Here is a 22660-nt window from a genome sequence, read left to right as displayed (position 1 = left end):
CCCTCTACCCCCATGGGGCCTGTAGGCATTGCCGCTGTTAAGGAGCTGTTGTCAGTGAGGGCTGTGAGACGCGGGAGCTCGCACGCTGTCTGACACGTCCCCTCTCCACATTGCCACGCGGCTGCTGCTGCTGCTGCTGCTGCTGCTCCACGCTGCCAAGCTGTGCGTGTGAGCCCTGGATCCACTGCTCTGTCAGTCGCACTTATCCCCACGGCTCTCAGGTCACCTCCTGGGCCCTGGAAATGATCTTGGGGCTTGGTTATCAGGCACACACACACACATCTGCATCACCTTGCCTGTGGCAGCCTGGAGCATTTTAGCCAGCCCTGAGTTGTCTTTCCCCTGCCCACCCCCCACAGCCCCTAGCATTTAGCACTAACAAAAATATTAACCAAAAACTGTACTAAAAGGATAATCACACAGCATACGAACGAGGTATCTGAGCCAGGGTATTCTGTCCTTAGATAGTGGTTTTCAGACAGGGTTCAGTGGGGTGTGAAAGCTCTCAGGAGCTACCGGGGACTTTGGGAGTGGACTGGGGAGAGGACTAGTAGCCAGAGCCTTTTCATCCAGACCACTTTTTAAAAATCTTTTATGCACTGTACTTCTGGGTAAGATTTTAGAGGGGAAAAATGCTTGAAAACTGCAGTTCTCAGGCAGCCATTCCTGAGCCAGGGGATTGTCAGTCATATTTAGGGAGCTCTGAAACATTTGAATCCCCACGTCCCAATGTCCCAGAGTCTCTCTGGGGCTGGGGCCTGGGAATCTGTGTCTTAGAAGGGTACGTGGTCCTTCCAGCAGTTTGTGTGCTTGAGAGCCACCAAGGTGAGACTCCACGAGTGCCAGCACAGAAGGATGGAGCACACCCCGCAGGACACTGGCTGTGCGGGCGCATCTGTGTTCTATTCAGCTGTGGGAGGCACTGATGGAAATAGGAGTGAGGGGCTGTAAGAGTGCCAAGTGCACCTGGGGCTGCAGGAAGGGACGGGTAAGACCCTGGAGCACACAGCACCTCGCCCTGCTGTGGGTGCGTGCCTGGACATGCACCTCCTCTCGTCAAGGCTGGCAGGCTTTGCATGGGACACAGGCAGGGCTGTCAACATGTCCCTGGCAGGCAGGGGGAGGAAGGGTGTACTGGGCACCCCAGACACTGTGGTCCTGCTCAGAAAGAGGGCAGTGCTGAGGCTGAGAGGGACTTGGGTAGGGAGATAAGTGTTCCCTGCCTCCCCCAGAGGCAGACAGTCCTGCTTAGCCCTGCATGCCCCTCACACTTGCCTGGGGGGCCATAAGCAACAACTCATGCCCAGGCCCCACTGGACAAATTAAATCACAATTTCTGCTGGTGGAATACAAGCACTTGTATTTTGTAAAAGCTCCCAGGGGAATCTGAAATGCAGGTAGGGTGAGAACTCAGCCTTAGAGACTGTCCAGGCCAGTGGTTCTCAGTGTGAACACTGGACCAGTGGCATTGACATTACCTGGGAACTTGCAGATTCTTAGGCCTCACCCAGGACTTGCTAATTTAGAAACTTCCACAGTGGGGTTCAGCAATCTGTTTTAACAAGCCTTGGTGGTTCTGAGTCAGGGTCAAGTTTAAGAGCAACTCCTCTGGGCTAAGGGTTTTCAGACTGCAGTTCTGTGGGACTCGAGGGTCTCTCTCTGATCGCCCTGTGGTAGAATAAGCAGCTTCCCAGATGTCCACCCTTCCAGTCCATTCCAGGAGCTCCATTTTCACACACCAGAATTTATCTGGGGAAAACCTAGCCCAACTGCTTCATTTTTGGTTGTAAATATCCAAGTTCAACAAAGGGACAGAGCTTGCTCAAGGCCAGTCAGTGAGATGCAGAGGGGAGGCTAGGAAGGCCAGCCCTGTCCACCTCCCTGGCAGCCCCTTCCCTTCACACCCTCCTCCCCTGCACTGGTGCACGTTTCTTCTCTCCCACAGGTTGACACCCTACGAGTGGTACAGCCCACACCCGTGTGCACAGGGCCGGTGCAACCTCCTGGTGAACCAGTACTCCCTGGGCAACAGCCTGTGGTTTCCTGTCGGGGGCTTCATGCAGCAGGGCTCCACCATCGCCCCTCGTGCCCTGTCCACACGCTGTGTCAGTGGCGTCTGGTAAGGCCCCAGGCAGAGGCAGGCCAGTGTGAAGTGGTGGTAGAACTAGGTTAAATGGGGCAGGGACGCTAAGGGGACCCTCTAAATAAGCCCTGCTCCAGCTGCGGCAGGCAGGAGCCCTAGCAGGCGGTGGGAAGGCCCCTGCCTTTCACAATAGACCTCAGGGAGCTGAAGCTTAGGAGGCCCGGGCAGTGGATGAGACCCACTCTGTGCCCTCCTCTCCCCTTCCCCTCCTCTGCCTCTGGGTCTGGGAGCCAAGGGAGGAAGGGAGAAGGATGAGAAAACAGCCTCAATGACCTTCTGCAAAGCAAGGAAAACTTTCTGACCTGACAATGACCTAGCTTTGGGAAGGCATATGCAGATTTATGCAAATAGCAGTCTGCTAGCAGGAAGTCCCTGCAGGAGGAAGCCAAGTCCGGCTGCCACATCCCACCACTCCACCAGCTTTCTCAGGCTTTGTCCCTCTGCACCTGTCTCTGGGGCCTCTTGGCCTGTCTACCTCAGCAGGTGTGGAGATTGCAGGCTCCTAGTGGCTCAGAGCTGAGGAAATGATTCAATGTGTATGAAAGCTCTTTGAAAATCTGAAAGTGCTACATAAATGTGGACACTATTTGGTCTGAGTGTTATTAGACTAATATGGGGGCAAATGAAAAAATTATATAGATATATATATACATATCCTAGAGAGGCAAATTGGCAGAGCACAGATTTTTGATCCGCTCTTAAAAATCCCACCGTAAGTTTGGCTGTCACAGAGTGCATACCGGATTTATAACCTTGGTCCTCGCCCCACTTTTGCCACCTGTTTAGTCAGAGTAAAAAGCAGAATGGTGTTTCCACCATTGGGCACTGGTGTGCTGGGGTAGGGGAGTGGTCTGGGCAGGGTTACTGGAAGAACCACTAGAGCTTGGGCTGTCAGGGAGGTGAAAACATTGCTGGGACAGTGCGTCCTTCCCATCTGGGGTTTTCATTTTCCCTGATAAGCAATTAGTGGGATTTAAACTGGGCGAGAGGCGCACTTGTTACCAGGTAGTGCAGAACAGTCGTCGCTGAGCAGAGCAACATGGAGAACCAGGGCTCGTGTCCCCAGGAAGGAAGAAGCATTACAGCAGGGACAGTGATGAACCTACTTCAAAATCCAGGGAATCTGGGCATCTGAGCAGGAGCCCTGGGAAGGAGCAGACATCAGCTGAGGGCTTTTCCTTCCAGAGGGTGCTTGTTCCTACTGGAGCACATAGGGCTCCATTACCAGCTTCCCCCCAACCCCTGAAAATCCTTCCTCCACAATCCAGCCTTCCTGCCTCCTGCCCTGCCCTTCGTAAAAAGACTGGGTGCTGCTTTACTGAATGGCCCCAGGTGGCTGGCTACCTTCAGAGCATGTGTGGGAAGGGGGCCAACCACCATAAGAAAACACCATGACCTCTACCGCCCCTACCCCCATGTCCTTAGAGCCCCTCTGCCTCACTGAGTTTTCAGCTATTAAATCAGTCAGTTCCCTGGAGGAATGAGAGGTCAATACATGGGGCCATAGTGGCCTACCTTGGCCTCCTTGCCCAGAACAAGTGCTAGAAAATGCCCTGTCGCTCACAAGAATGCCAGCTTTACAACTGAGAATGACAGTTTGATGCAGGAGCAAGGCTCACTGACCTCTCCAGTGGGGGCAGCCTTCTCAGCAGAAGTGAGGGGACTTTGTACTGAGCCATTGTGCTCTCTGATCCGTTCCCTTACAAGCCACACAGGGTGGAGCAGATGCCAGAGGGCAGCCATGGGGTTGAAGGAACCTCCACAGCCGACTCTGAAGTCAAGTCCACACCCAGGGCTCATGAACCCACCCCCTAAGCAATGCAGCTAAGCAGCTATAGGATGCTGGCTTCCTCCTGGAGGTGGCCTGCCTGGGCCACTTCCCAGGACCGGCCACCCAGGAACCACCTTCTAATAGCTGGGGAAGCTCAGGCAGGAGCAAGGGAGGCAGGTCTTGAGCATGGAGGGACGCCTGCACTGACAGGTCACAGATGGGGAAGGCAGAAAGGAGGCGGCCGACTGACTTCATCCCATATTCAGTCCGATGGTCTCTCTGTACATTTCTCTCTCTCCCATTCATCCAGCCCTTTACAGAATACTGATCACTAATGACATATGACTTCATTGGATCTCACAACTCTCCAAAGACAACCAGAGCAGGCATTATTATCCTCATATATTTATTAGACAAGTAAGTGAGCTCAGATCTAGCTAGTGGCTTTCCCCACAGGCTCACAGGTGACAGAGCCAGAAATAAAAAACAGTTCACGTCCCTGGTGGTCAGTGAACCCCCTCCTTTGCTTCACTCCTGGTGGGGCAGCTGGCAGGAGTTCTTGGCCGTGGTGGCAAAAGGGGCAACGGGACTTCCTATTCTTGAAAATCCACCTGGCAGCTGCCAGCTGCTGAGGGCTGTGTGCAGACGATGCTAGTTGGCAACGTCTTTGTGATGGGGAAAACCTCATGAATTCAGACTCCACTGGTTCAGAATTTGCGATTCTGCAACCTCAACTATGCTTAGATCCATCTCTGAACCCCTTGGATTGGGAAGCAGATCCATACTGTTGACCAGATGGGAGAAGGCTTGTTTAACCTACTAATGTGAGCTCGCTGTGTTTAATGCCTTCAGCATCTATGCTGCCTGTATTGCCAAGTTATTCTAATTTTAAATGAGTTCTATCGACTCGATACAACCGTCTTCTAGTCTAAAATACCATGGCTACTGTGAAAGTATTTTCTAATTCCAGCATTTCAGCAGCTCGAAGACGTTTTTCCAGTTAGTCTTCATTAAAGATTTTCTGCTGTTACAATGTATAGAACTGGTGGTGAAATATGAATTTATCAGCGTGTTCCTTAGCAAGTTACTTCACTTCTCTAAGGCTTAATTTCCTCACCGATATAATCGGGAGAAGAATTTGCCTCCTGAGTTGTAGGGATTCCGTGAGATAGTGGATGCGGCTCATGGTAGGTGCTCGGCTCACAGCTGTGCGCATCTGAAGGCTGGCTTCCGCGTGTCGCAGGGAAGCCATCCCAGCTTCAGCTCTGCACGGAGCCATCAGAGCTGGCACCCGTAGCTCATTCACTAGTTCATTTCTCATAGTCTCATATGCATGAGATGTACCTCTTTTGAATAACAACCCAATAATCACTTCTTTTAGGAAATAAAAAAAAATTCAACTACTTCCAGGCAATGCTCACAAACTTAATCCATCTCCGTTGACATCATATGCCCTGCCTCCTTTCTCTGCCCCCACTAAGTTGCAAGCTCCTTGACAAGGGAGACACCTGGTCTTCCCTGTGTCACGGCAGGCGTAGGGATGGGAGTCGAGACTCCTGGGAGTGCCGGGGCAGTGACGGCTTCCTGGTGTTTCCCCGCATAGGTGGGCTTTCACGCTGATCATCATCTCATCCTACACGGCCAACCTGGCAGCATTCCTGACTGTGCAGCGCATGGATGTGCCCATTGAGTCAGTGGATGACCTGGCTGACCAGACCGCCATCGAGTATGGCACAATCCACGGAGGCTCCAGCATGACCTTCTTCCAAGTAAACCCCATTTGGTTGCTCACCATCATCGGGAATTGGGCAGAATAAATTTGAGATGTTTTTCCACTGGAGATAAAAACATCTTTCCTCATCTCATTATCTCTTTGTGAACATCCAGTTTGGAGGTTTACATGAGACTCATTTTTTCCTGCTTCATGAAATACCCCAAGGATTGGGTCCCAAAAGGACTTAGGTTACTATCAGCCTGTCTCAAAGTGTTGTATATGAATGATTGGTGGTATTTGTGATGATTTTAGGTACAATGTCATAGAACTGTTTTTTAATCTCCATAGTCCCATGTCTATTTTAATAGGAATTAGAGGAAAAAACACATATATGCAGTGAATCAAACCTGTAGTTTTATTTATCTTACTGCATGAGATAGAGCTAATATATGCATTTAAATTTTTTAAAAGGGAGCTAAATTATACAGGTACTACTTAGAGCAAGATTTAAATAATGCACAAATGACTGGACTTTGAAGAACGCTAGATTAAGGTGAACTGGTTTTATTGATTCCAGACTAGACAGGTGTCCACAGGGGCCCTGCTGGCTTCCTTAGGCTTCCCTTGCAAGGCTCAGGAGAAGGCCCTGCCACAACCATGTCTTTGCTGAAAGACAAACTCATTGCTCACCAAGGCTGACAGAGCCAGGCCAGGCAGAACAGTAGTTCTCATATGCTTCAAGATCTCTGGGGCATCAGATTCCTCCTGGGGTTAATAGAAGCCTAACCAACCTAATATCCAAGAAGTTCATTTGCACGGGAAGCAAGTCCAAAGCCTTCAGTTTTCTGTTGGCACAGACACCAGTCAACACAGGGTTTGAATGGACCCCCAGACTTCTGCTTTGTTATTGTTTGTGAAACAGAAGCCAGCACTGGGCATGTGATTGATCATTTGCTTTAGGACGAACAGAAAATACCCATCCCGGCTTCCTCTGAGGGTGTCTCTACACAATTCCTGAAGGCAGCTGAGTTTACTGCCCTTACTGCCCCAGCCTCAGGGACAGCAAAGGGACACGACCAGAATTCCAATTCTATCAGAAAATGGAGATTGGCCCTGGAAGACCTCTCTAGGGCCCATGAGGCATAACTGATCATCAAAGCAGCAGGCAGAATTGACAGTGCTGTAGGCCCCTGCTGCTTCCCAGCTTTCTGTGAAAGGCGTCAGAAGCTCAGCTCCCTCCTCCGCCATTATGCAGTGTCAGGGAGAGACCAAAGGGGAGAAGCAATTGACTGTGATGAGGGGGCAGCATGGTGGAGGGGCCACATTCTAGGGCTCACTTTGATTCTTTCTCTTTTTCAACCAACATTTTCTTTCTCTTTCCCCACTTCTGCTTCCTTTTTCTCTTTTCCCAGAATTCCCGCTACCAGACCTACCAACGCATGTGGAATTACATGTACTCCAAGCAACCGAGTGTGTTTGTGAAGAGCACGGAGGAGGGGATCGCCAGGGTGTTGAACTCCAACTACGCCTTCCTCCTGGAGTCCACCATGAACGAGTACTACCGGCAGCGCAACTGCAACCTCACTCAGATTGGGGGCCTGCTGGACACCAAGGGCTATGGGATTGGCATGCCAGTCGGTATGCAGGAGAGAAACAGCCTCGTGGATAGCTTCCTCCAGGCAGGGGCAGGGTAGCTGAAACCACTGAATGCACCTTTAAATTCAGTAACTCCTGTTGCTACCGTGTTTCCCTGAAAATAAGACACTGTCTTATATTTATTTTTTCTCAAGAAGACACAGTAGGTCTTATTTTCAGGGGATGTCTTATTTTTATCAAGTATAATACAACAATCTACATTTATTCAAATATAGTTAAGTCATCTTCTTCTGGAACCTGACAGGGGGAGCCAACCTTGTGGATGGGGCTGGCGCTACTGATGTGTGAACTCCTTTCCCCTAGCTGTTCGCACGTGCACAATAGGATGCCTGCGACCATGGTTACCACATGTGCACCTGTGCAAGTGGGAATGGCTCGGAGAAAGGAGCTGTGGCAGATAAAAGGTATTCCAGATGCCGGAAATGCAGAGCGTGGCTATGCAGCATATCTGCATCATTAGGTCTTATTATTGGGGTAGGGCTTATATTTAACAAATGCATAGAAATCCTGCTAGGGCTTATTTGGGGGGTAGGTCTTATTTTTGGGGAAACACAGTAAAACCAATTTAACAGTGGTTTTAAAAGAAAGCATTCTCAAGGTTTTTTTTAAAAAAAAAACAACAACCCCAAAAAAACCCATCTACTTCCACTAATTAGTGATTAGTACCCAAGACTTAATTATAAAAGATCTGGTTGTGTAGTTGATCAATTATTCTTTGATTAGTTGATTGGTTATCAAAGGGCATATTGATGCCCTTGGCAGACACTTTAGGCCCCTTTGTTCCTCCTCTTTCCTGGTTCCTGCCTCTTGGCCATTTCTCAGTTGACTGACATTCCTAAAGCAGTGGAAAGAAGGAAGAGATCTGAAAATTCAAATGAATTGATTTTGCTATTTGTTGGGGCCCCTGGTGAAAAGTTTACTGCAAAAAGGGACTGGCATGACTAGATGAGCTGGCTTTCAAATTATTTGTGAATCTCACTGATCCATCTATTCCACGTCCCCTCAGTGTGGTTAACTGAGAATGGGCAGGAAAGCTCTGATGTTCAGCTGGCTGGGTTCCATCTGGTTTTATTATAGAAAGGTAGAGATGTTTGGCTTCTAGAAAGGTATTCAGGTCATGGTTTTTAAAGGACATTCACACTCTGGGCCCTCCCTTGCTGGTAGTACCTGCACCAGAGGACGAGGGAAGAACAAGTGTAGCTGCTGTTGTGATTTTGGAGGGGATCTGGAGGAGATCATCCCCCAGGTGATTCTGACATGGACCCTTACCCCCATATACATCAGTGACAGCCACTGTCACATCGGGTTGTCCTTGTACAAGGGAGTTCTTTTTACAAGGCAACAGAGGAGGAAACAAGATTCAAGGCCATCAGATCACACGAGAAAACAGATAACATGCACATCTTTACAGTGATATCGTACATCTGTCTATTGATCTTTGCCTAACTCAAAGCTCTATAAATTGTAGGATTCGCTTACAGCTGTGGAATATAATGAGTATGGACTTGGCATCAGGCAGACGTGGGTATGCATCCTAGTTACTGAGTGTGGTACCTCAGACGGGTTATTTAAACTCTCTCAGCATGAGTTATCTCATTCATAAAATTGGGTTTCTATTACCGACCTCACAGATTTATTATGAGGATTAAACCCAACAATCTGGTCAGGTACCTTACCTCCGTGTGTCATGCTTAGCCTGTCTTGGGGAATAATTGTGTCTTTACCATCTTTTCCAAAGTTTCCTAGATCATTTGATAAAAGCAGATGAACACAGGCAATAATAATAAAAACAAATGCACACAGGCAATCATGGTTCAGCCCTGAACTCTGTAAATTCGAACATTGGCAGTTCTACAACCTGGAGGCCTCGGTCAAGGCACCAGGAAACATGTACCCCCTCTATCTGCTGTCGTATTTCATTGATGTCCCCTAATATTATAGATTATTTGAGAAATTTCTTGGCTGACATTTTTTTTTCAAAATGGTGGAGTGAATCACAAACGTAAGGTGCATCTTGATAATACTCTATCAAATTCAGCAATTACAATTTTTGTTTATTTGTTTTTGAGACAGGGTCTCACTCTGTTGGCCTGGGTAGAATGCCGGAGTGACATAGCTCACAGCAACCTCAAACTCTTGGCCTCAAGCCATTTTCTTGTACTCCTCAGCCTCCCAAGTAGCTGGGACTACAGGTGCCCGCCACAATGCCCGGCTAGTTTTTCTATTATTTTTAGTAGAGTCAGGGTCTCACTCTTGCTCAGGCTGCTCTTGAACTCCTGAGCTCAGGTGATTCATCCTCCTTGGCCTTGCAGAGTGCTTGGATTATAGGCATGAGCCACCACACCCAGCCAGCAATCACAAATTTAGCCTAATGCCTCAGAGTTTTCATGGGACAAAACTAGAGCCCTAGGGGTAAAACAGACTAACTCTAGAGATTTTTATCAATATCTAAGGAAAAATGGAGGGAAATATCTGTTCCATATCTGACATGATGTTATTTTGTTATTATGTTATGTGTTATCTCAATCTCCTCTGCCCTGCTGTGAGATAAATGTGCTTATTCCCATTCTATACAAGACAGAACTGAGATTCAGAGTAAACAGGTTACTTGTCCAAGATCACAGACTAGACATGGAATCTGGGCTTGAGCCTAGACTAGGATGCCTGTCCCATATCTAGTAAGTCATTTACCTAGACTAGGATGCATATCCCACATCTAGTAAGCCATTTGCCTAGACTAGGATGCCTGCCCCAAATCTAATAAGTCATTTGCCTAGACTAGGATGCCTGTCCCAAATCTAATAAGTCATTTGCCTAGACTAGAATGCCTGTCCCGTATCTAGTAAGTCATTTGTCTAGATTAGGATGCCTGTCCCATATCTAGTAATTCATTTACCAGACCATGTTGTCAAATGGATCCAACCAGCTAGACAGGACAGGATAGGTGGGAGGGTATACTGCAGGCTAGTCCCAGTTCTTACATGACATTGAGAAGAATATTATACAATCCATTTATGAGACAGGATTTAGGGCTAGCTGGGATCATGCCCAGGAAAGGTAAACACACATATCATGTAGATGTTAAGTGGACGGTAATGGTAACCTAACTGTGTCCCATTCTTAAGTAGAAGGGCAGGGCATAATTATAGATGAAGCAATGTGGTTGGACCCAGAAAATGAAGACAAACAGCATACAGAACAAGATAGAAAATTGATCGGGGGGTTAGGATCAGAGTAGGCAACCATGAGTACAGATTACTCCTTTCCATACAGCCCCTGGTGTGTTGTGGGGTTGGGTTGAAAGTGTCTTGAACCTGCTTCAGTTGTCTCTGAAGCTGGAATGGTCATTAGTCTTCCCACCCAATGACATCTGTATAGAACCCGTTCAATGCATCCCTCCCTGCAGGTGTGTTATTGAGAACCTCCTCTATGTGAGGCTCTGTTGATGTTCACCCAATGCTGCAGCCTAGAGCTTTGTGTGTCTAAGCATGGTTGTGTCAATAGCAAGGAAGGTTCTCCCATTGGAGTCCTGGACTGTCACAGTCAGAGGAAACCTGGGAGATGTTCTAGTTCTTTGGCTCTGGAGGGTAGTGCATGGCCCCACAGCCTGGGCATTACCTTGGGGCTTGCTAGAAATGCAGAATCTCAGACCTCACCCCAGACCTACTGAATCAGAGTCTGTAGGTCAACAAAATCCCCGAGTGGCTCCTATGCACATTCAGCTTTGAGAAGCACTCGTCTGTTTGTTCCAAGCTTCTGCCTGAATCCTTCAGCATAGCCTTTTTCCTCTGGGATATCTGTCCACATCAGGCCTTCGCAGAGCTTGGGCAGGGCAGCTGGGCAGCTGAGTTATTTGCTGGCCTTGTGGCAGCTTTTGCTCAATGATCTGAGGCCTCAGCCTATGCTGGGACATTGAACTTTCCATGATTTAATATTAGCCTGTTTTTGTGACTAAACCTAAATTTTACAACCCATGCTCCTAGACCATATTCCATTAGAAAAATTTAAAAAGAATTGCACTGAACAGAAAAAAAAAAAAGCTTTCTGTTTGAGGAAGCCAGGAGGAGTGGGGAAAACACGATGATGAGCAGACCAGTGGGTTCTGGTGCGTGCAGCAACAGTCTAGAGGGTTGGGGACGCGTGGGAACTGGGACCGTCGCAGGATGGACGAGAGGAGGTTTCTTTCGGTCCCACTCTGGGCTCTTCTTTCACGAGTGGGTGCCTGCTCTAGTGAACTAATTTTCAGGCATAATGTAGTGAGAGTTACAAGTGCATGTCCGAGACATTAATTTAACTAAGGTGAAGTTAGATAACTGGGAGGGTTGTGTCACAGAAAGACAAACTTTGGCCTCCTGAGGGTGATGGAAAGCTTTGCACCAGAGTCCTGTGTGCCAGTGGGCAGGTGGATTCACTTGCAAAGACCATCTTTTTAAATTTAGAAAGTGCTGGCACCCAGCTCAGGAGGAGAGTGGTGCAAGTCCCTGAAAAGACATTACTTGACCCGTCCTGGGGCTTCGGCCATTGGCTAGACATGACAGTGTGGACAGAGGAAAGGAGAAAGGACAGAAGCCCACGTGAAGTCAGAGCTCCCTCTTCCCCGCAGGGGAGACAGGCGTAGAGAGCGGGATCTGTGGGGTGCGCCCCGCTCACCGCATCTGCCTCTCTCTCCTGAGGCTGAAGCAGGAAGAGTGGCAGGAGGCGTGCCGGGAAGGGGAGCAGAGCGATATATACACAGACATTCTCACCCGTGTCCTGGGTTCTCCTGTGACCCTGCAGGCTCGGTTTTCCGGGACGAGTTTGACCTGGCCATTCTCCAGCTGCAGGAGAACAACCGCCTGGAGATCCTGAAGCGTAAATGGTGGGAAGGGGGGAAGTGCCCCAAGGAGGAAGATCACAGAGCTAAAGGTAAGGGTGCTCTGACTCCCCACCTAATGAAAGCACTCAAATAGCTTGCCTCTCATGCTCAAATTCTAGGACCCAGTAACGACTGCTAGGACACATTGAGAAGCCTTGGAAGGAACCCAGGGCTAGGACGGGCTGTCTGGGGTCAGTTCTGTCTTGAGGTTTTATGTAGCAGCCACCCAGCGTTCTCCAGCGTCCACCTGGCTCATAAGTCCTAGATGCTCTGTCTTCACTATGTTTCCCAAATCAGCCACCTCCAAACCCAGCACCACCACTTCCACCCTGGCCCATGCCCCTCACCATCATCTCACACCTATGTGATCACAATAGCGTTGTGTCCTTTTCCCATTTCTGCATAGCTCCACTAGTAGCCAGAGTGATCCTTTTTAAAAATGCAAATCCGAATGCATTTTAAAATTCCCCTGCATAGGGCAGTGCCTGTGGCTCAAAGAGTAGGGCAAGACCCCATATGCTGGAGGTGAAAGGTTCAAACCCAGCCCCAGCCAAAAAAAAAAAAAAATTCCCCTGCACAAACTTTCCAAAGGCTCCCTATCTCACTGGGAATACAATCCAAGGCCCTGTGGGATATCTGTTCCCCACAGTCCTCCCTTCTTTCCCTTCTGCTGCCCAAGCTACCCAACTGGCTCTTCTACCCCAGGGTCTGTGCACCTGTTCCTCCCCCTTAGGCTTCCCTAGGAGCCTCCTCGAGGAGAGGTCGTCACTCTCACACTCACACATCTCGCCATCACCACAACCCTTCCCTATTTCTCTTTGCAGACCTCATCACACATCATATTTTCTAGGTGTTTATTCATCTACTTTACTCCTTTTAGAATGTACGTTTCACGAGGGCAGGGTTTATCTTCTTCATAGGGCCGGCACATGGACATTTTGTTGAATGAATGAATGAATGAATGAATGTTAAATTAGGTTGAAAGCAGACTGAGATGTGTAGCTGAGAAATGTCAAGGGCCCCTGAGCACTCAGGGTTTTCTGTAGGGAAAACACATATCCTGGTTTGTCCAAGACAACCTTGATTACATCTGTAATAGGTTAGTTTGTGCCTGTTAGTTATTTCTAGATAAATTTCTTTCTCAAAGTGTCCTGGTTTGGATGATAAATCAATAAACCCTAGCAATCTATTGCTACCTTATTAAAATATGCAACCAATACATCTTTACACACTGTCGCCAGGAAGGCAGCTGAGAATTCAAATGAAGGTGCTTATGTGTTTGCCTTCTCTGCTCAGCATGAAGGATTATCCCTGATGAGAAAGAGAATGTAGACCTCTATCTTGCAAGGAAAGGTCTCGAGGATATGGATCTGTGGTAAACAGAATTCTTTTTTTCTGGGTGGATACCTGGTAATGGGATCGCAGGAGCAAATGGAAGGTCTACTTCTAGTTCTTTGAGGATTCTCTGCACTTCTTTCTGAAAACACTGTACTAGTTTGCAATCCCGTCACCAGGACTCCTCTCTCTGCACTCCCACCAGCACCTGCAGCTTTGGGACCTTGATTTGGGCTTTTCTCACCATAAGGTCCTTTGCACTTGAATGTTTCTAGCAGCTCAATTCACAACTGCAAAGATGTGGAAACAACCCAAGTGCCCTTCAACCCTTGAATGGATCAATAAACTGTGGTGCATACACACACACACACACATACACATACACATATATATATACACACACACACACATTTATCATGGAATACTATTCAGCCATGAAAAGATGGAGACTTTGTATCTCTTACCTGCCTGGATTTGGAGAACATTCTCCCAAGTAAAGTATCTCAAGAAGGGAAAAATAAACATCCCATGTACTCAGTTCTAATCTGAAACTGGGAGATTAATAACTACGGGACTACATGAGAAAAAAAGCACAGTTAAATTCAAGGGGAGAGAGGGGAGAGGAGAGAAGGCTTAGAAAGTCCCCACCTATTGAGTACAGTGTAGGGGTGTATGGAACACTTCCTGGGTGAAGGACACAGCTACATCTGGGACTTTGGACTTTACCTTACAGACACAAATAATGCGACTTAATAGTATCTACCCTCATACTAACCCCAAATAAAAATATATATATAGACCTGTGGGGAAAATCCTTTGTCATTTGAAGGAAATGCTGCCCTCAGAGGAACCCAGTGAGGCCTCTGAACTCTGCCCCTCTAAGGTCAGAGCTGACCCTGGGCAAGGCAGTGGACATCAGTGGACACAGAGCATGGGCAGATCTCATTCCAGTCCCATGTTCCCCAGTCACACGTCTATGAGCCTAGGCACATTGGTTAACTCTGCTGAGACCTCGTTTCTTTGTAAAATGAGTACAGTAACCAGTATACCACACGGCTGCTGTGAAGGGAGAGTGGAAGAGCGCAGAGCTTGGCTCATCCTAAGGGCCCCAGATAAAGCAGCGGCTATTGATCTGCACTCCAGCTCCGCATGGGCTGCTCTCAGAACTTCAGGGCCATCTGATTCCATTAGCCGTCTGCAGGGGAGTTATTTCCAGTGGTCAGCCAGCCAGCCATTGGGTCAATAGGGTCATGCTGAATGACAGTGAGGTGTCCCAGCATGTCATTTCATGCTCCTGGGAACAAGAAAGCCCTGCAGGCTTCACAGATCTTAAAGTGATTTCTGGAAATAAAACCAACACATTTGAAGTGATTAGCAAACAACCCCAGATACTAGCTAAGTTACAGTTAAATACTGTGGGGTGAAGTGCAGAGGAGACTATTTGTTCAGAGAAAAAAAAGAAATGGGAGCACAGCAGACAAAAGTTCAGGATACTTGTGGGTTGGATAGAATGAAGTAGATCTTAGAGATGCCCAGGACTGAGCAGGGACTGTCCCCAGGGACAGGGGGAAGAAGGCATTGCAGGCAAACAAACACTTGAGGAAGGAAGTGCCCTGGGCAGGGCTGTGTCCCCAAGCTCTGTGACCTTGAGCTAGACCCTCCGTCACCCATGTGAGATCTCACCCAAAGTCTGCTAAACTTTTACCCTCCTGCAGGTGTGGGGGAGCAGGAAAGTATTTGCAAAAACTTGGGCCACATAAAGCGTCATACTGGGATCCTAGGGACGGTTTGGGTAGCAAAATGCTTCTCCACCAATTCCTCCCCTCAAAAAGACACATGGATTGGAAACAATCCAAATCTGGCTGAACCTGGAATAGCTAAAATAAAACTGGTTTACTGGTAACTCACCATCCATTACTGTTGCTCTGTGGTAACAATGAACTTGAGAATGGCGGGAAGGAGCACACCTCACCTAGACGTGGCGGCATACAGGGATGGCTTTGGGCCTTGGAGCTGTGGAAAGTAGGAATGCAGAAGTGGGCCTGGGTCCCAGAGCAGGACCTTGGGTTCTTCCTCTGCTTGATAAGTGAAATAGAAGACATGTCCAGGTGTCCACCTTCCTAGAAACCCTTGGTGGATCAGGGGCCTTCTGAGACTTTGGATGGAGCATTTAACACACTGCATGGCAACTGTTAGTCTATTCTGCTTGGTTCCTGGCCCCTGAAACCCAGACCCAGTCTCATTTGCTTCTGTGGCCTTAGCCTCCACCACAGAGCCCAGCACCTGCTGCTACTCAAGGTGTGATGAAGGCTGCTGCTAGTGTGAAAAGCCACCAATTCCTGTGTTCTCTGGGCCATGCTAAAGTGACTCATGGAACTGTGCTTGGAATGCCTGCCCTCAGCAGCCCTGGAATACTCACACTCACATATTCCTGCCTCTGCACAGCTGGCTGGGAGTGGATAGTGGTGCAGAGTCGTGTTGAAAGGAAGGCTGGAGGCAATCAGGAATGGCCAAGGGCAGTGCAGAGACCTCTGAAGACCTGCTGTCCACCATCAGGTCCAGGCTTGAAGCTGTGGTCAGTTCCCAGTTCTCCTCTTCTCCTTTCCTCAGCAGCCTGGATTTCCTGGGCTTTCCTTTCCTTTTTAAACCTGATTCTGCTTGGTCTCTTAGGGGTTGTTTCCTCTTAAGACTTACCACTGAGTTGATCCCATCTCTCCAGTTCTCTGTTTCATCCTTGAACCCTAGACCTAGCCACAGGCCCTCCTCCCTTGTGAACTTCCCCGAGGTGTGTTATGTTCCTACTCATCCCTACAGAGGAAGGGGTGGAGGGGAGCAGAGCTGGCAAGCACAGGATTGGTGACATGGGGTCCAGGTGCTGTATAGGCTTCACGGGGAGACCTCAAGCTAGCCCCTCCCTCTCCCATGTGAGATCTCACCCAGAGTCCATTAAACTCATGCATATTTGTTTGTCCGCTGACCGTTCTAGGCTGGTTGTGTTTCCTGAGGCAGTTCTGAAAGGGTTCAAGATCATGCATTGCTTCAAATGGCCTCTGCTGGATTGATGCCCTTGTGATCAGAGCCACTCTGAAACATCTATGTGCCCCTGTTTCCTTTGTTGGAAAAGAAAGGTAATAGTAGCATGGGCACCTCCAAGGGCTGTTGTGAAGGTTGAATAAGATAAAAAGCTTATGAAGCTCTCAGCAAAGTGCCTGTTAACTAATTTTATTCTGAAATCTAGGCCTGAAGGAGCAATTAAGGCCCAACGAGGGGTCTGAATAGTGTCCCCAAGCTGCAAGTATGCCAATCCATCCTGTGCTCCTTAAGGCTGAATAGCTCTTCAAAAATCAACACTTATGACCTTGATTTTCTGGCTGATGACATTTTCCCCCTGTAGATAATAAGCACCTCAAAGTCAGGGAGTGTATCCTGTTTGCTTTTGTGTCTCAGCTCTCAGCACATCACCTGATGTCATTAATAGAGGAAAGAATGAACAAAAATGAATGAATAAGTGAATGAATGAATGGGCAAGGATCTTCAGGTCCCCCTAACTAGATATCACTTCCACTCTTATCCTATCTTTCTTTTATCCCAAAGAGAAGTCCCGACATCCCAGGCGTTAGCATGGGAAGTGTTCATGTAGTTCCCACTACAGCCAACCAGACAGTATTTTAAACCACTGTGTTTCAGGAACTGTGTGAGGCTTTGAAATTGGCAAAAGGAATATGACATGGCTCTGCCCTCAAAAGGTTTAGAACCTAGAGAGAGGCACAGATAATTGCCATAGGGTTGCGCTATACAGTATTTTAATAGAACTATATAGAATTTAAAGAAAGTATCTGGAAGCCCCTAGAAGGAAGTGATGGAAGTGGTCAGGGAAGGCTTTACAGAGACATTGGCCCTGAAGCATTGTTAGGGAGTTGCTGCCTTTGGAATATTGCAGAGTACAAGTGTTACACTCAGAACTTGGTTTGAATACGTGGGATGAGGATGGAGTTAAGAGAGTTATGAGAGAATGTTGAAGGTTGGGCAAAGCCATTTGCAAACACTTTCCATGGGAAGAAGCAATGTCAGAGAAAATTGAGCGTGAGCTCTTGAGATTTGAGACCTAGACTAAAACAGCCCGTCATACTTAGAATTTACTTAAAGTCTGTCTTCTATTTTGTCTTTAAAATACATGTGAATTTTGCAGTTTATTCCATAATAGAGGCCTGTTGAGTTAATGTAAGAATGTTGTTCCAACCCAAGCTCCAAGTAAATCAGTGTCCCAGGAAGATGCCTCACAATCATGACATAGCATTGCCAAATGCCTTGGGCACACCCACAGCGCGCCAGACTGGATTTGAGAGAATTGGTGCTAGTCATCAAAGGTTCTATTGTGAGATGTGCCATAATGGAAGCAGGTGCCGTGGGGTGGAATTCTGAGCTCCTGGTGGCATTCTTGGTCTCAGGGGATAGTCATTGCCGTAGGAGAAACTACGTCAAATTATCGGCTTTGAGTTTCAAAGTATGTTCTTAGAATTCATAGTAGAGACGATGTTCTTGGAAGGCAAGGTTTTTAATTTCCTAGGGAAATATTTTGGAATATAGAAATTCAACACTTGAAGGGATGTGGGCATAGAGTTGAGGCTAGCAGTTAGAGAGTGGAAAATAAAAATAAATAAATATAATAAAGAGAACCAGGCCACCAAGTCTACAAACCAGATAAAAGGATGCCCTGGCCGGGACAGGAGCTTCTTGGTGGGAAATGAGACATTAGAATGTGGCTGGTCCTTACCCTGCTGGGAGCTGGAAAGTGTCAGAATTAGCTGAGGATTCCAGCAGTTATAAAGAGATTTATGCATGCTTCTGGAGTTTGGCAAACTCAAAAAAATGTCAACAGTGGAATGGGAGCATGAGAGGTGGCACATATGGACCCGGGGTAGGGAGGTCTCAAGGAAAGGCTTGAGTCTTCCTAGGACCCAGACAAGGATATTGGAAATCTAAGTGGAATCCATCGTCAAACTAGACACTTATCCCCACCTGCCCGCTGTGACATGCAGTGGCCCTTCTTCCCAACCCCAGACACAAAATACAACATGGGGATGGGGGGAAACAGAGAAAACATTGGATTAATGGAATTTACACTGAAATGACTGAAAAGTCTTTACATTTTTTGGTGGTCGGTTGGAAATAGAAGGTTGAAGTAGAAATTAGGTTCATTTCTAGAAAAGTAAAGTTATAATTTTCGCAGTTGTTGGCTTTGGAAATTCCTTCCCGACCCACAGTGGTTTAGATGGGTCCAAAGACTAACAGCAAAGTTCTGGATAGAGGGAGAAAGGAGATAGATTCCCAGGGAAGATGGAAGGCGTGTTCAGGAAGCTTCTCTTTGCTGTACTTTAGGACCAAATGTTCCCTGGCATGAGGGAGAGACTGGAACAGATGAAAGGGAAAATAAACAGCAGAAGTCACCTTGCGCAGGTCCTATCCAACAACCAGTATTAACCTGCCTCTCTGTGATCATCCTTTGGAACTAAAGGATGAGCCACATTAATAACATCTAGGTAACATCTAGGAGTGGACCTGTCTAGAAGATGCTGTATAAATCGCCAAGAAAGCCAGGCCTTCAGCTGCCATCCCAGCCACAGCAGCTAGTATCAGTTTAATGTGTGGCCCCAATTTTGCCATGACTCAATCCCAAGCAAACATTCTGGAGAGAGGCTCAAAGGCTTCTTCGCCAAGTGAAATTCCATGTAACCTCCTCCAAGCCAAGCAAGAGGCCCCAGCCTGCAGCTGGAGAGGCCCTGGCTAGATCTCTCTATGGCAAATTAGCCAACAGACTTACATCAGTCTGTAACTCATTGCTCACGGGACAGAAAAACAGGGCTGAGTATGACCCCAAAGATCTCTTTCCAAAGTAAGTCTTTACATGGCCACCAAGAATTGGACCACAGGAACATTTTTCTCCTTGTGCCTTGAATTGAACAAAGGGCAGGAATTTTCATTGGCTTTCCATAGCAGCTCCTAGGTGATCTTTCTTTTTATAATTTTAATCAGCTGGCTTCCACATGTGCCTTAGAGGAATAGATAATAGGGAGAGGAAGAGGTGAAGGGAGCTGTGAGGGGTCCTTTGTTCAAAGACGTCAGAAACAGAGATTGACTAAAGGCACTTTGGTTTTAATTAGAATGTACCAGACAACACACCGATGCCTCACATTATCCTTTCCTACTTTGTCATCCTATTAAAATGTGAGAAATTTCAAAGGAGAGGAGCTGGTGCTTACCATCCTTCTAATCCAATATTACAGCTCAAGTATCACTGCCAAATCCCAGAGAAGAATCCTAACACAGGGACCATGTCACCACGCCTGACTCTCTTTGCCGGGTCTGACTTGGCTCAAGTAAGAGCCACAACGTCACCACTCCTCTTCATCTCTGACCCTCCCCACCTAGAGTGTGGTGACCATCTATCTACTTTCAGATGTCGCTAAAAAATGAAATGGCAGATCCTGTGGAAAACGGGAGATTACAGAAAGAGGCAGACTTCATGCCAAGCCGTTTCATCGTCTTTTGCCTTTTCTTTTCAAAAGCGCTTATTTTATTTATTTTCTCACTCAGCTCCTATAAAAAGAAATATCGCCAGCCATTCACAGAGGCCGGCCTCCCCATTCAAGGAGATTGGATTACTGAACTCTTTGCAGAACAATTCCAAGACAAAAAAAGGTGGTCGGTGCCCTCCAAGGGAATTAAATACCTTTATCTTGAAAAACACAAGCTCACAATCGGGCTTCAAAGGAACATAAATACACCAGCAGGCTGTGAAAATCAGGGTCCTCTTTCAAGAATGGAAAAGAGGCCAGTGGCATTGACTCTCGGAATCCTCGGAGAACAGGAAGTTTGCTGTCTGGCACAGTGGGAATGAACGTGTGAGACATCTTAGCAAGAGTGGGGGCGAATGATGGGGGTGGAGGGACGCTGGGGATGCTTTCCTTTCTCTTTCTTCTTGGGGGGCCCTGCATGGGGATCCCAGTTCTCTGGTTTCTCTAGAAAGAGCAAAAGCTGGAACCCTGAATATAGGACTTTAGATAGAGTCCCAGAGAAGCTGACGAGGAAGCCTCTCCCTAACCAAATCAATGGCTAAGAGACAGAGAAACCCCTCCAGGGTTTCCAGGAAGCATAGCCAGGAGGAGAGGCAAATGGTGACCTGGCCAGTCCGCAACAAAAGAGGTCAGAATTATAAAGACTATAGCCCACCTTTGTCCGGAAAGTAAGCCAAAATTCAGTCACTACATCATCAATTCAAACATTTGATGTAATATTCTAAAGGATAGAAGGGGGGTTTTATAAGCACAAACAGAGAGTATCCCATCCCCGTCCCCCCACAGAATGATTTCAGTTATCCAGATGCCAGGTGGAGTTCTATAGTCACACCCCGGCAGCGTGAGTGGACACCAAGTGACAGGGAGAGGGTAAGGGTAGGTGATCCAGCTTCTGTTTGGATTTGGGCACTTCCACCTGTCAGCCATGGAATCTTGGGCAAGGGGCCTAAATACTCAGTTTCCTTGTCGGGAAAGTACCGGTAAGAGTAGTGGCTATTTCCCAGGCTAACTGTAAAGACGGAATTGAAATATTTCGCATGGTGACCTGGCTAATGGTAGACACTTGTATTCAACACTCACAAAGGTCAGTTTATCTTTATAAATAGCATGAGGTTTGGAAGCAGATTTATACCTACATAAAAACACGGGCAACTTAAGTTCTCTGAACTCCCGTTTAAGTGTAAAATGGGGACAGTGAGCCTCCTTTACAATGATTTTAAGGATAATTGAATGAGATAGCAAATGTTTTTTAAAAATGAGATACTCGAGCTCATGTTTTGATGGACTATCAAGTGGGTCTCCTCCCATAACTTGTGTTTTGATAAATTGCAAAATGTATCAAGTCCCTCTCCTCTCCCGCTTCTCTTTCGTGTCCTTTTCGCCTACTTTTCTCCCATTACTCTCTCCAGAACCTGCCAGGTCTAGTCCACAGATGTCATGGCGAATGCAAGTAGAAATGGCAAGCTTACTATTTCACAGACCTCCGCAACACAAACGCGATGAATCACTTTGCATTTTCTGGGGAGGTCGTATAAGTCAGTTTACGAGTGGGCATGTGAAGTTTCTATTTCCAATAAATAAGAGGGTGGAACTTGGGCCATCTGATATATTTACAAGAATATAGGTGAATATGGTTCTAAAGTAGAAAGTACTTGAAAGCCAAACTGGTCCAGGAATCCATGTTCTTGCCAGATGTTCTCAGTGTGCCAACATTGCCCAGAGCTTCTGCACCTAGCATAGTGGCCCACTCAGGAGAGCTATGTATTCAATGAAGGTTTGTTGACTGACATCCAAGATGATGGATGACTGACTGATGTCAGTCAGTATACTGTGTCTTGCTGGGATTGCAGCCCTAATCTGTCCTCTTTCTATACATGTGAATTCTATGCACCTGCCTCCGTGGCTCCTGTGACTTCTGCCTCTTTGCCGCCCAACCTTCAGCTCTGCACATCCCTGTTCAAAAGGAGCTTCCCCTTTGTGTCTTAGTCACAAAATTCTATAGTGCTACCCGGAGACACGTGAGGGTTTCAAGGGCACAGATCTAAGTGTACCTGAATCCAAGAAGTAGTTATTTAGTCAGAACGAAGAGAACAGGTGGATGGGCAGAGATTCAGCTCTCTTCAGAGGTCCTCTCTTCTGGGGTGCTGCTCCCCTTTGTATTTCTGGAGACAAAGACAGTTATTCATTTGCATTTATGAATTTGCATTTGTGGGCAATCTGTGTGTGACACCAAAGTTAGTATTTCACCAGCCAGGAGTTTGTGGGGAGAGTTTGATTCCATTTCAGCCAATGTAGCTTGATTGATGGGGCCTAGCAGAAGCTCAGAGACTCAAGTGTCAAGAGAGAATCCCAGTTTTAAAGCCATCTGTCTGGATGGCTTATGTGTGGTCCCATCTGAAGGGAAAGGAGGAAGTCACTAGTTGGCTTCCTGGACCCTCTTGCAGGTGCAGAGGCATCTGTGAGTATAGCAAGAGCCTCGGAGGGTGGAGGAAGTCCACACTGAAGGCCCCTCTGATTAATGGCTGTGTGCTGTGGCAGGCACTTGACTTCTAGGAGAATGACTGATGACAGTGTTAAATGGAGCTGCTGCTCTCTCCGAACTTTCCTTTCC

General features: G+C 47.4%; 1 protein-coding gene across 1 annotated transcript in view; it reads left to right on the top strand.

The window, feature by feature from the left end:
- GRIK4 (glutamate ionotropic receptor kainate type subunit 4) overlaps window positions 1–22660 on the top strand; it is a 316114-nt gene that overhangs the window by 283113 nt on the left and 10341 nt on the right. The window contains exons 15-18 of the mRNA XM_003796804.2: window positions 1946–2119; window positions 5518–5683; window positions 7041–7266; window positions 12061–12189. Coding sequence (XP_003796852.1) covers window positions 1946–2119; window positions 5518–5683; window positions 7041–7266; window positions 12061–12189 — 695 coding nt within the window. The remainder of the gene's footprint in view (window positions 1–1945; window positions 2120–5517; window positions 5684–7040; window positions 7267–12060; window positions 12190–22660) is intronic.

Source organism: Otolemur garnettii, unplaced genomic scaffold (genome assembly GCF_000181295.1).
Source record: "Otolemur garnettii isolate 467f Iridium unplaced genomic scaffold, OtoGar3 scaffold00108, whole genome shotgun sequence".
Classification (NCBI taxonomy): Eukaryota; Metazoa; Chordata; class Mammalia; order Primates; family Galagidae; genus Otolemur; species Otolemur garnettii.
The sequence above is the reverse complement of the archived record's forward strand: the minus strand, read 5'-3'. Positions and strand labels throughout refer to the sequence as shown.